At 35.5% G+C, this 13580-nt stretch overlaps 1 protein-coding gene across 15 annotated transcripts in view; it reads right to left on the reverse strand.

Annotated features, from left to right (window-relative positions):
• LOC131149194 (rRNA (cytosine-C(5))-methyltransferase NOP2C) overlaps positions 1–13580 on the reverse strand; it is a 169378-nt gene that overhangs the window by 13406 nt on the left and 142392 nt on the right. For all 15 annotated transcript variants that reach the window (XR_009135167.1, XR_009135166.1, XR_009135165.1 and 12 more), the window contains one exon: positions 1556–1637. Coding sequence is in view for 9 of the 15 variants with exons in the window: in XM_058099426.1 (XP_057955409.1) it covers positions 1556–1637 (82 nt within the window). In the remaining 6 variants the exon portion in view is untranslated. The remainder of the gene's footprint in view (positions 1–1555; positions 1638–13580) is intronic.

Below are 13580 nucleotides of genomic sequence, written 5' to 3' on the forward strand. Positions count from 1 at the left end.
CTAACAGTTTATATATTCAAGTGAATAAGCTGAATGAGCCCTTGCAAGCTATTAGCTGCTCATGAATGGCTTGGTTCTTTTGGAACCTCTCATTGTGAGAGGTGAGAGATTCTTAGGATTTTGTTAGACAAAAAAGTAAAAAAGGGCTCTCATTAATACTACCTATAGGTTTCTTTGCTCCCACCAAGCCAGCCTATTGGCCTTGGACCTTGACCCTATCGATGAATTCAAGTTATGGAGTTTGGGCTAAATAAACCTACACCTGGACAGCCCTTACTTTTAGGATAAATAAGTCGTCTACATTCCATTGAGCCTAATTAAATAATACTAAACAAGCCCAATCAAGCCTACAACCAAGCCACTCACGAGCTATGAGAATTTAGGTATACTCCCAAGAGGGGGGGGGGGGGTGAATTGGGTTTTTTAAAATTTCTTTGTAACTTAGGTTTGTAAATACTTTTAAGTATTACCCTTTTCAATTTTATTTCCAATAATAACACAATCAGCAACCTCACAAGTTCAACCTATTATAAACGAATGATATTAAATACTAGCTGTTAAATTCCAATAACAAATATCAATCTCAGAACTTCAATTTTTAGAATTAGATGTTCTTCAACAATGACTATTAACAATGTCAAAGAATAGTTTCAGAGATTTGATTTTATAAAGCCTGCGACTTTCCTTCAATGGAATAATTAATTTAACAAATTAACTTCAGCTGTGATATTCAAAAATCAGTATTTAATTTTACTCTTAGTTTGTTAAACCAATCAATGATAAATAATGTAGTTTCTTGATTTTAAGTAAGAACCAAAATCAGTATTTTAGCAACTTCCAATATGCAGCAAGTTCTCAATACACATACACGCAGATTATATCCAGTGAAATTTCAAAACTTGGGGGGAACAGAATTTCTGTTGCTGGCAGAAATTTATTTTTGGATACTTCATCATCTAGAGGGAATTTGTCCAAACATGGTTCATTGTGCAATCCTGATTCTAGTATGCAGAAGTCAGCACAATACTGCACACTTCTTTAGAATATCTTGAACATTAACCTCTGAAAAAGAGATGCATTTTTCTAATTAGGTCACAAAAAGGGAAGTTCCTTTTCTTATTTGACCACCAAGAATGTATAATTCTAATATAAAAATATACAAATATACAAATATACAAATGTAGAAAAATATTTTTAAATAAGAATGAAATAATTATGTCCTAATCACGCCATGCGTCAACAGTTAAAGCTTAGCTTGTTCCATACCATCTTGCAATAGTAAATAAAAAGCATAACCAAAGCAACATTCAAGCATCAGTAGCCTAAGCTTATTTACTTCTAAACAAACATATACAATGAATTTTAGCTACAGATCATTATAGCAAATTCATACCATTACAATTGCACTCATAGAGACGAAATTACAGTAATGAAATTTTAATTATATAAGGGTCAATGATTTTCACAGATCAGATGACAGATAGTCCATCACATATCAAGTTTTAACCAATAGAAAATAAATACAAAATTTAACAGGAAACTGGTTGCAGCAAACCTGTGATGCCAATGAAAGAAACTTATATGTATCCAAAGCATATCGAACAAGTGCTTCATTCTCGCCAGGATTTATTGTACATCTAGAAACCAAAAAACAATGTGTCAACATTGTACATAGAAGCAGCAGAGCATATATAAGTAAAATGATAAAAAGATTAACCATGGCAAAATTGATTTCCAGTGAAATTTGTTGAAATTTTAACTATAAGATGAAACTTTCTTGAAATTCAAATACTGAAACTAGAGAATATTACAAGGATATGAATAGCTTTCAGACTTCTGAAATTATATGAAAAAATTAAACTTAGATACTAGTTATGCAACATTTTATTTGAACATATGTCTATATCTGTAATTGTATTATCGATATTTAACTGATTTATATATAATATTTCTTTTGTATTATATATTTTAATAGTATTATTATATTACACTTATAGCACCTTATACACCACACACCTGTTGATGCATTTTATTTATAATATTTTAATTCTAAATCTTGCATTATTGTGTCTTTGATTAAGGTCCAGCAAGTGTTTCATTTCCCATGTGCAAATTTATTATTTTCAAAGCTCATTTATGAGTCTAGTTCCAAAGTTATTTATGATGTCTGAGTCTAGAGAAGTAAAGTCAGCAGTAGTTATTTTCCTAAACATGCTGTCATGCACTTGTGTCTATCTTAGTCCAGATAGTGAAGAGTCAATTCAGAATTTTCCCTTTCATTTACTTATCAATTCTAATCTGTTGAGAATTTCCTGAGAGCTGGAAGTGCAGGTTGAGGATTCACCCTGTGGAACCTTCCATGCTCTCCACCATTGTGCTTCTGCGCAGGAGGATCTCCTTTTGCCACTAAATATTGCTGCAATTCTTCAGTGTCTTCCTTCCGCACATGCTGCTTGAATTGGTATCAGAGTAGGTCCTTCTTTGGGGCAATTTTTAGATGGCTGCTAGGAGCGGAAGAGGCAGCTGTGGCAGAAGAGCCAGGACTTATGCAACTGTAATGTTGCACGATCTACAAGAGAAAATTAAATAAACCTTGCGGAGCTTGTTCTTCTTCCAAATGTCAAAGATATGGAAGGAGACAGAACCATGAACAAGTAAGAGAAGTCAATGACGAATCCAGTCAGTTTTCTAATGATTGAACAGCAATGAAAGAGTGATGGACTTAGAAGGCATGCTCAAGACAATCAATAGTATGGTGTGCAGGTGTACATTACAGAAATTGACAGTAACATGGAACCTGATGAATTCCTCAACTAGATGGACAGCATAGAGAATTGCTTTAGGCACAAAGATATTCCAGAAGATTGGAGAGTCAAATGGTGGCAGCAAAATTTAGAGAAGCTGCTTCTACTTGGTGGAGGCATAACCAACATGATCATGAACTTAGAAGCAAAAAAGAAGATCAGACAATGCAATAAATGAAGGAGAAGCTTGAGACACAATTCCTACCAAGGGACTATCAGCAAACTTTGTGCAAGAAAATGCAAAACCCTAGGCAGCACAGAAAGAGTGTGAAAGAGTAGGTGCAGGAGTTTCATCAATTGACACTAAGGAATAATCTTTTGAAACAGGATCTCAGATGGTAAGCTGCATCACTGGTCTTCAACTGGCAATTCTAGATCACATAAGCTTGCAACTACCATTCAAAGTAAGTGATGCCCATCAGCTTGTTTTAAATGTTGACGCTCAATTGAGATGGACTACATTGAAGAACTTAGGGCATGATCCATAGGCGGGAGTTTCTTCCAGCACCATGGTCTCAAAGAGATACACAAAGACAGCACAAGAAGTCCACAAAGATGCTAGCCACAGAAATCAGTCTGTGACCCACAGAGCAGAACGCTATTTAAGTATTACAGGTGTTCACAATAAATGCACAAAAAGGAAGCCTACAGGATGAGTCAAGTTTTGGGAAAACCAGGAAGAAGAACCAGAAGGAGTTGGTGCAGATGAGACTCACTATGAGACTGAGCATGGAATTCATTTAAAAGTTTTCAGAAAACCAGAAAGAAGAATCAGAAGGAGTTGGTGCAGCTGAGACTCACTACGAAACTGAGCACGGAATTCATTTAAAAATTCTGTTTGATGCGATGTGGTGTCAATGGATGTTTGCCACATCTTATTTGGTCGGCCATGGTAAGATGATAGAAAAACTGTTCATCATCGTGAGACAAACACTTATTTTTCTGTTTTATTGGTAAAAAGATGGTGTTAAGACCAACAAAATAAGATGCTGTGATTAAAAGAGGCTGGATGTTCTTGTTCACTTCTGGGGATTAAGGATTTTATTGAAGAAAGCAAGGACTGCTGTTGCTTATATGCTGCCCAGGAAGCCAGAAATGCATTCTCATTTAATTCCAGAATGTGTGAACGAGCTACTAGAAGAATTCAAGGAAGCAATACCAATTGAGCTGCCCAATGGATTACCACCAATGAAATACAGCACCACATTGACCTGGTTCCTGGAGCAGTTTTGCCAAACTTGCCACACTATCAAATGAGTTCAAAAGAACATGAAGAGTTATACAAACAAGTTTCTGAGCTGTTGAGAAAGGGCTTTATTTGAGAAAGTTTTAAGACCCTGCACGATGCCTGCTTTATTTGCAACAAAGAAGGATGGGACAGGTCAAATGTGTGTGGAGAGCAGAACAATCAACAAAATAACAATCGAGTACAGGTTTCATATGCCTATGCTTGAAGATATGCTGGATATGCTATTTGGCGCAAAGCCACTCTCTAAATTAGATTTGAAGAGTGGGTACCACCAAATTCGGGTTCGGAAGAAGATAAAGTAAGGCAGCATTCAAAATGAAGGGGATGGGCTGTACATGTAGCTTGTAATGCCATTTGGGCTTTCCAACGCACCCAAAACTTTCATGAGGTCAATGAACCAGATGCTTAGATCATTTATCGGACAGATTATGGCAGGCTACTTTGATAATATCCTTATTTACAGCAAGGATCTAGAGACTCATATCGAACAAATGATGGCTGTTTTGCAAGTTTTGAAGCAAAATCAGCTATATGCAACTATGGAAATGCATGTTCATGGCTGATAGATTGGAGTTTCTTGGATTTGTGGTCTCTGGTCATGAGATAGAAGTGAATCCAACATAAGTCCAAGGAATTGTGACAAGCCTACTCCAAAGGCATTTACTGAATTTAGAAGCTTCCATGGATTAGCGATCTCTTATTGAAGATTCATCAACAATTTTAGTACCATCCTGGCACCATTACAGAGTGTTTTAAAAGCAAGACTTATTGCTGGACTCCTGAGGCCGAAGAGAGCTTTCAGCCGGTTAAGGAATTAAGGACACGAGCTCCTGTCTTAGCTTTACCAGATTTTGAAAAGGTTTTTGTAATGAGTAAAGGTGCAGCTAAAATAAGAATTGGGGCTGTTCTGAGTCAAGAGGCGTCCATTAGTGATAAACTTAATGGAACATGACAGAATTACAGCACCTATGATTTGGAATTCTATGCTATTGTCCATGCCTGACAATTTTTCGTGCCATTAATTGATTCAGCAAGAGTTTATTTTACATTTCAGATCATCAAGCTTTACGTTAAATTCTCAGGAGAAACTGAACCACAGACGTGCGAAGTGGGTGGTTTTCTTGTAAGAAAATACTATCATATTGCACTACAAGACTGGTTCACAGAACAAGGTGGGAGATTGTCTAAGTAGGAGAGTATGTTTGCTGGTAACCATGTCTAATAATGGTGTTGGAGTGGTAGCTATCAAGGAGCAATCCATGGAAGATCCCTATTTCAAAGGTGACTTAGAAAGAAATGAAAAGCCAGGGGCAACACAGTTTGTCCAGGCAACGATATGAATATTCATTCAAGGGAAGCAAGCTGTGTATTCCAAGTGGTTTTGGAGCAGAAGCTTCCAAGCAGCAGCAAAATCTTGGTTTCTATGCACCTTTACCAGACCCTACTGTTCCATGGATCAACGCAAGTACAAATTTTGTAGTGGGATTGCCAAAAACAGCAAGAAGTGTTGATTCTGTATTTGTGGTGGTTGATTGTTTCTCAAAAAATAGCACATCTCATGGCATGCAAAAAGACATTTGATGCAACTCAAGTGGCATCCCTTTCTTCCAAGAGATTGTGTGGTTACATGGCTTGCCCACGACAATGACATCAAATAGAGATTCAATGATCTTCAGCCACTTCTGCAGAACTCTTTGGAGATCGCTGGCAATTAAGCTGCAGTACAGCAGTGCTTACCACTTTAGCTAATGGACAGACAGAAGTTGGAAATCGATGTTTGGGAAATTGTTGAGATATCTAGCCCAAAACAACATTGGGCAGTGCAATTAACCCTACCACAGGCTGAATTTGTTTGCAACAACTCAGTGAACATATCAACAGGGAAGTGTCCTTTCCAAATAGTGTATGGTTTAGAGCCCAAATCAGGGTAGGGACTTAGCAGGTGTTCCCAATCAATTTCGTGCGAGTGAAGATGCTATTACCTACACTGAAAATCTAAAGTCAGTTCAGGAAGAGGTTCATTGAATGCTGAAAGGGATGAACCAACATTGCAAAGACGCCACCTATTGTCAATGACGGCTGAAAAAGTATCAAGAGGGGACTTGGTGATGGTGTTCCTTAGAAGAGAGATTTCCTACCAATTCCTATCACAAACTAAAGGCTAAGAAGAATGGATCATGCAGAATTTTATGCAAATTTGGGGCAATGCTAACGAGGTAAAGCTTCCGAATGGGCCTAAAATCTCTCCAATCTTTAATGTTCCATACCATGCTGATATCCAAGATTTAGGCAACTTAAAGAGGAAAGAAATGGTATATCTTCAAAGGAGCTGGTGGAGCAAGTAATTGAAGTTCAACATGTGAAGACTCAAGGAAAGAAATATTACCGTTTTCTTCTCAAGTGGGAAACGGAAACCAATATAAATAATTCATAAACAACAACAACAACCACCCAAGCCTTAAGTCCCACAAGGTGGCGTGGCCACATAAATCCTTTTCCACCAATTTACACGATCGTGGGCAATTTGCTCTGACAATTTAAATGCTATTAAATCCTCACTATCTCATTTTATTTTAGGTCTACTCCTACCTTTCGTACACATAAATCCTTTTCCACCAATTTACACGATCGTGGTCAATTTCTTCTGATAATTTAAAGGCTATTAAATCCTCACCATCACATTCCAATTTATTTCAGGTCTATTCCTACCTTTCGTACTAACGCTTACCACAAATATGTTCATTCCTCTATTTCTCTTTCAACATGGTACCACTCATCCACCTTAGCATTTTCATTTCGGAAACTTTTACTTTTTGGATATGTTGTTTGTTACTTGCCCAACAACGTCATCCATACAACATAGTTGGTCTTATAGTCATCTTATAAAAATACCTTTTAATTTTATGGGTACTCTATAATCACACAGAATGCCCAAAGCAATTTTCCATTTTATCCACCTTGTTTTAACTCTATGTATTACATCTTCTTCAATTTCTCCTAGACCTTGCATAATGGATCCCAGGTATCAAAATCTAGTAATGCTTTAATTGCATGACTATCAAGATTGATTTTTTCTTCAATACTCCTATTACTGAGATTGCTTTTCATTATTTTGTCTTATTTCAACTTATCCTAAAACCTCTAGATTCTAAAGTTTTTCTTCATAATTCTAACCTCGACTCTACTCGCCCTCAACTTGCATCATCAAGACAACATTGTCTACAAACAACATACACCATTGAACTTCATTTTGGATACTCCAAGTAAGTTCATCCCTTGCTAGTGCAAAAAGACAAGGGCCCATAGCGAATCCTTGATGTACACTTATTGTGCCTAGAAATTCAGTAAACTCTCCACCTATAGTCTTAACGCTAGTCATTATTTTATCACATCCTTACCTTTGAGTCCAAAACCCACCGTAGAACTTCCCTAGGTATCCCATCATATGCTTTCTCTTAGTCAATATAAACCATACGCAAGTCCCTCTTCTTTCCCTTAAACTTCCTCACTAGTCTTCTAAAAGATATATAGCTTTTATGGTCAATCTCCCATGCAAATAAAAAATAGAAGTTATTTATCTTTTAAGAAGTTTAATGGAAAAGTTTAGGGAAAAGAAGAAGAACTTGCATATGGTTTTTATTGATCTAGAGAAAGCTTATGATAGAGTACCTAGGGAAGTGCTTTGGTGGGTATTAGAAAAGAAGGGAGTTTGCAGTAGATATACGGAGGTCATTAATGATATGTATGATGGAGTACTGACTACCGTCAGAACCGTAGGAGGAGCGAAGTGGAATCTAAGCTAGAACTTTAGAGACCCACATTAGAGTCTAAAGGGTTTAGGATCAGAAGGAATAAGATTGAATATATGAAATGTAATTTCGGTAATATAAGGAGTAGCAACACAGAGAAGATTAAACTGAATAATCAAAGGATTAATAGCGTTGATAGATTTAGATATCTTGGATCTATTATGCAAGGTGAAGGGGAAATTGAAGAAGATGTAGTACATAGAATTAAGACAGGTTGGGTAAAATAGAGGAGTGCGTCAAGTGTGTTGTGTGATCATAGAATACCCTTAAAATTAAAAGAAAAGTTTTATAAGACGGCTATAAGGCCAGCTATGCTTTATGGTTCAGAATGCTGGGCAACTAAGAAACAACGTATACAATGACTGAAAGTTGTTGCGATGCGTATGCTAAGGTGGATGAGTAGTTTAACATTAAATGATAAAGTAAGAAATGAACATACACACAAAAATTTAGGCATAGCACCTATTGAAAACAAGATAAGGGAGAGGCGACTTAGAAGGTTTGGGCATTTAAACTGTAGGCTTAGTAGAGCACCTATGAGGAGGATTGAGTTAGTTATGGTTTCTGGCATGAAAAGGGATAGGGGTAGTCCTAAATTACTTAAAATGAGGTAGTGAGGAAGGATAATAGCCCTTAATCTAATAAAAGAAAATGCTATGGATTGGGTGATTTAGCGAAAGAGGATTCATGTAGCAAACCCCACCTAGTGGGACCTAAGGCTTCTTCTTCTTGTTGTTGTTGGTCAATCTTCCAGGCATAAAACGAAATTGATTTTCTAATACCCTCGTTTCAAACTTAGTCTTTGTTCAATTATTGTTTCTCATAATTTCATTGTATGATTGACACATAAGTGTAATTCCACGATAATTATTTCAATTTTGAATATTTGTTTTATTTTCGTATATATGTATTAAACTACTTTCCCTCCATTCATCTAGAATTTTTCTTAGTTGTTATCATTGTATCAAACAAAATTAACTCCATAATTCCATTTATGACCAAGGCAATTCCAAACTTCAATCGGGATGTCATCCGACCCTATAGCTTTTTCATTTTTCATATTTTTTAATGCAAATTTAATTTCACTAACTTTAATTTGCCAATAAATCTCAATTTTTTTTAGCTTTTTCCTCATTTGTCAGTTCTAAGTTTAATACTTGGTTTTCATTAAATAGCTTATTAAAATAGCTTTGTCATTGTTAAAGCTTGATATACATTGTTGGCCCACAACCCAATAGCTTAAGCTTTTAGGTGAAGTAGTAATCTAAAATAGTATTAGAGCTGGTTACCAAGAGGTTTTGGGCTCTAGTCTTGCCTATTTTTATTGTGTGGTGTTTAAAAATTATTGTATTCCTTGTAATGGGTGTTATCTATTGTTTGTTTATCTCTCCACGTGCTATCAGGCTACGTGTGAGGGAGTGTTAAAGCTTGATATACATTGTTGGCCACAACCTAACAGTTTAAGCTTTTAGGTTTAGTGGTAATCTAACAGTCATATTTCTTTCATGTCTTCTTTAATTAAGTCACTATCGTCCTCATTTTTTTATACAATCTACATTAACTAAGTCCTCCATTCTTTTGTGTCAGATCCAGCATATAAATTATTATATGCTTTATATAAAGTATCTATGTTCTACATTTTTTCCAAGTTTTCACCAAATTCTCTTTGTCTTTATGGCTTTCTATACATTTGGATCCTACCACCAACTTTCTTTACCAGCTGATAAAATTAATGGATAAGTGAGGAAGGATTTAAGAAAGTAGATGCGGGCAAATGTGCAGCTGCAAAATTAGGCCACGGGCACAGTGTTGAGTTTCTCCCCACAGGGGAGGAATAATGCAGCATTGACACATGGGTAAAACCATAATTGTTAGTTACTGTATCTGTGAATTACTATTATCTAGGTGTCATCACTATGGCCTAGTCAAGTATGATTCCTAAGTCGAAGTCTACTATTTAGAAAGTTCATTTATGAGTCTGGTTCCCAAGTTATTTATGAGATCTGTGAGTCTAGAAAAGTCAAGTCAGCAATAGTCTTTTTCCTAAGCACATTTAATGTGCACAGCTGTCATGTACTTACATTTATCTTAATCCAATAATGAAGAGTAGAGTTTTCCCTGAGGTTTGGAATTGTGGGTTGAGGATTCCCACCCAATGGCACTGTCCATGCACTCCACTACTCTGTCCGTGTGAGAGTATCTCTATTTGCCACTAGTTATTGCTGCAGTTATCCCTAATCTGAGAGATTTCTACTCTCTATTTTCATGCTTTAAAGCATATTTCCATCATTTTTTGGAGGATTGAAATCAAAATTGACATCAACACTGGATTTCGATAGAAGCCTTGAAATTTAGTTGAAACAAAACTTAAGATTTTGATGGCTACGAATTTCACCACCCTCTTGGCAAAACACACCACAAGCCACACAAAAATGGCCATTTTTTGAGGGGCTTTAGAACAAAAAATTGCCTTCCAATGAAAAAGTTCTCCTTCCATCCTATTGAGCTGCAAGCAAAAACACTTCACTGAAAAAAAGGAAGAAGAAGAAGAAGAAGAAGAATGAACTATACTCGTAGGCACCCACACCATATAATCAACCTTTCCAAATTTAACTTCACACACAACATGATGAAAAATGGATTCCATAGAGTGATGCCTCCAGTGAAATCCACTTCTTTTACCCCCTTTTGCATGCCTTCTAGTCACCATGCCGAACACTTCACATCTTGTGAAGGGTTGTAGGGTACTAGCTAAAACATTCTTGTTTAAATAGTTAGTTAGAATATACCGTTGTTTACCACAATAACACATTCACAACCATTGGATGCAAAGTAAGTGAAAGTAGTAAACAAGCATGTAAGCAAATGAGAAAATTCATCAACACCCCTATAGGCAACATGCATTTAGTAAGAGAGACAAGTAGGCTAAACACATTTACAAATGCTAGTGACTTTAACAATGATTGATGTTTTCACCTTCCCCTAAAGAGCTTTATATGCTATTCTTGCTCTGACACTAGGAAACATCAAACTAACCAAGTAGTGATACTCCCATTTTACACTAAGGCTGAAACATATTCAATGAATAAAACCAATACTACAATTTACATGATGGATACCCATCCCATTTGCACAAGGCAAGCAGTCATAGGCAAGCATTATGCTCTAAACGAAACTTGGCTATTGATATACCAGTGCAAAGCAATACAATAAATTTGATTCTCTAAAGGTTAGTATGATTTCACTTGTTTCATGAGTAAACAACAACAACAACAAAACCAAGCCTTCAGCCCCACTAGATACGATCGGCTATATGAATCATTTTCCAACAATTTATGCAATCATGGACTATTTATTTTAACAAATTCAGGGCTGTTAAATCCTTACTATCTCATTCCAAGTTATTTTAGGTCTACCCCTGCCTCTTCTATTGCCTCCCACAGTAACTAACTCACTCTTCTTCACTGGTGCACAACACAATGTGGCATATGTTGCAAGGGTCAAAACCATCTATGTTGTCCATTTCTTATTATCTTATCTTCTATAGGAGCTACACCTAACTTACCACGAATATGTTCATTCCTTAATTTATCTTTCAGCGTTATACTACTCATCCATCCAAGCATTCTCATCTCAACAAATTTTACTTTTTGGATATTTGGTTTCTTCGTTGCCCAACATTTTGATCCATATAACATAACTAGTCTTATAGCCGTCCTATAAAACTTCCCTTTTAGTTTTAAGGGTATTCTATGATCACAAAGCATACTTGAAGCACTTCTCCATTTTGCCCAACCTGCTTTAACTCTATGCATTACATCATCTTTAATTTTTCCTTCAACTTGCATAATAGATCCAAGGTATCGAAATCTACAAGTGCTATTTATTTCTTCATCATCAAGTTTAACTTTGTCTCTAATATTCCTCCTACCATCCATGAAATTACATTTCATATATTGCGTCTTATTTCTACTTATCCTAAAGTCTCAAGATTCCAAAGCTTTTCTACATAATTCTAACTCAGCCTTTACTCCGCCCCCCTAGTTTCATTAATCAATACACACAAACAATAGACACCATGGAACCTCATTTTGAATGCTCTTAGTCAATCGGTTCATCACTAAAGCAAAAAGATAAGGAATCAAAGAAGATCCTTAATGTACACATATGGTGATTGGAAATTCTCTAGTTTCTCCATCTATAGTCCTTACACTAATCATCACTCCATCGTACATATCCTTAATGACATCAGCATACCTACTACATATACCATTTTTCTCTAAAACCCACCATAAACTTTTTTAGGTACCCTATCATATGCTTTCTCTAAGTCAATAAATATCATATGCAAGTCCCTCTTCTTTCCTAAACTTTTCCATTAATCTTCTTAAAAGATATATAGCTTCTGTGGTAGATCTCCCCAGCATAAAACCAAATTGATTTTTTGAAACCGTCATTTCTAGCCTTAATCTTTGTTCAACTACCCTTTCCCACTGTTTTATCGTATGACTCATAATTTTAATTACGCGATAGTTATTACAATTTTGAATATCTCTTTTATTTTTGTATATAGGTATTAAAGTGTTTACCCTCCATTCATCTGGAATTTTCTGAGTTTTATCATTGTGTTAAATAAATTAGTAACCATATAATTCCATTATCACCTAAGCATTGCCAAACTTTAATTGGGATGTTATCCGGTCCTATAGCATTTCCATTTTTCATCTTTTTTAGTACGAACTTAATTTCGTTAACTCTAATTTTGCAAATAAATCTCATATTTTTAGTCTTTTCCTCATTTTTCAACTCTAAGTTTAAGCCTTCTATTTGGTTTTCATTAAACAACTTACTAAAATAACTTCGTCGTCTTTCTTTTATGTCTTCGTCCTAAATCAAGACAATATCTTCCTCACTTTTTATACATTTTACATTTCCTAAGTCTTTACTTTTTTTTTTCCCTAGCTTTAGCAAGTTTAAATATATCTCTTTTCCCTTCTTTTGTATCTAATCTATCATACAAACTATTAAATGATCTGCATCTAGTTTCACTAATGGCCATTTTTGCATCTTTTCTCGCCTCTTTATGCTTTTCAAAGTTATCCATGTTTCTATATTTTTGCCACATTTTATACCAAATTCTTTTTGTCTTTGCGACTTTTTGGACATCTTTATCCCACCACCAACTTTCTTTGTTATTCGTGAATCTTTTCCTCCATTCATCTAAAATCTCTTTTACTATCTTTTTAATAGAGCTAGCTAATCTACTCCAAAGATTATTTGTATCTATCCCATCCTCTGTAGTCCAACCCCATATTTGATCATTTTGTTTTTAAATTTTATTATATTTTCTCCCTCTAAGTTCTACCACCTAATTCTCTTACACTGGTTTATTTTGTCATTTTTCTTCCATTTTTTAATACATATATCTAACACTAAGACTCTATGTTGTGTGGTTAGACTTTCACCTAGAATAATTTTACAATCCTTGCATGATAAACGATCTACCCTCCTAGTTAAAAAAAAATCTGTTTAACTTCTATTTTGTCTACTTTTAAAGGTTATTAAGTATTCTTCTCTCTTCTTCAAGCAAGTATTCATTATAATAAAATCATATGACATAGTGAAGTCTAAGATCATCTCCCCAAGCTCATTTTTGTCTCCATATCCATATCCTCTTTGTATCCTCTCATAACCTTTACTATCCCTTTCAATGTGTCC

This window comes from Malania oleifera, chromosome 2 (genome assembly GCF_029873635.1).
Source record: "Malania oleifera isolate guangnan ecotype guangnan chromosome 2, ASM2987363v1, whole genome shotgun sequence".
NCBI classification, from domain to species: domain Eukaryota; kingdom Viridiplantae; phylum Streptophyta; class Magnoliopsida; order Santalales; family Ximeniaceae; genus Malania; species Malania oleifera.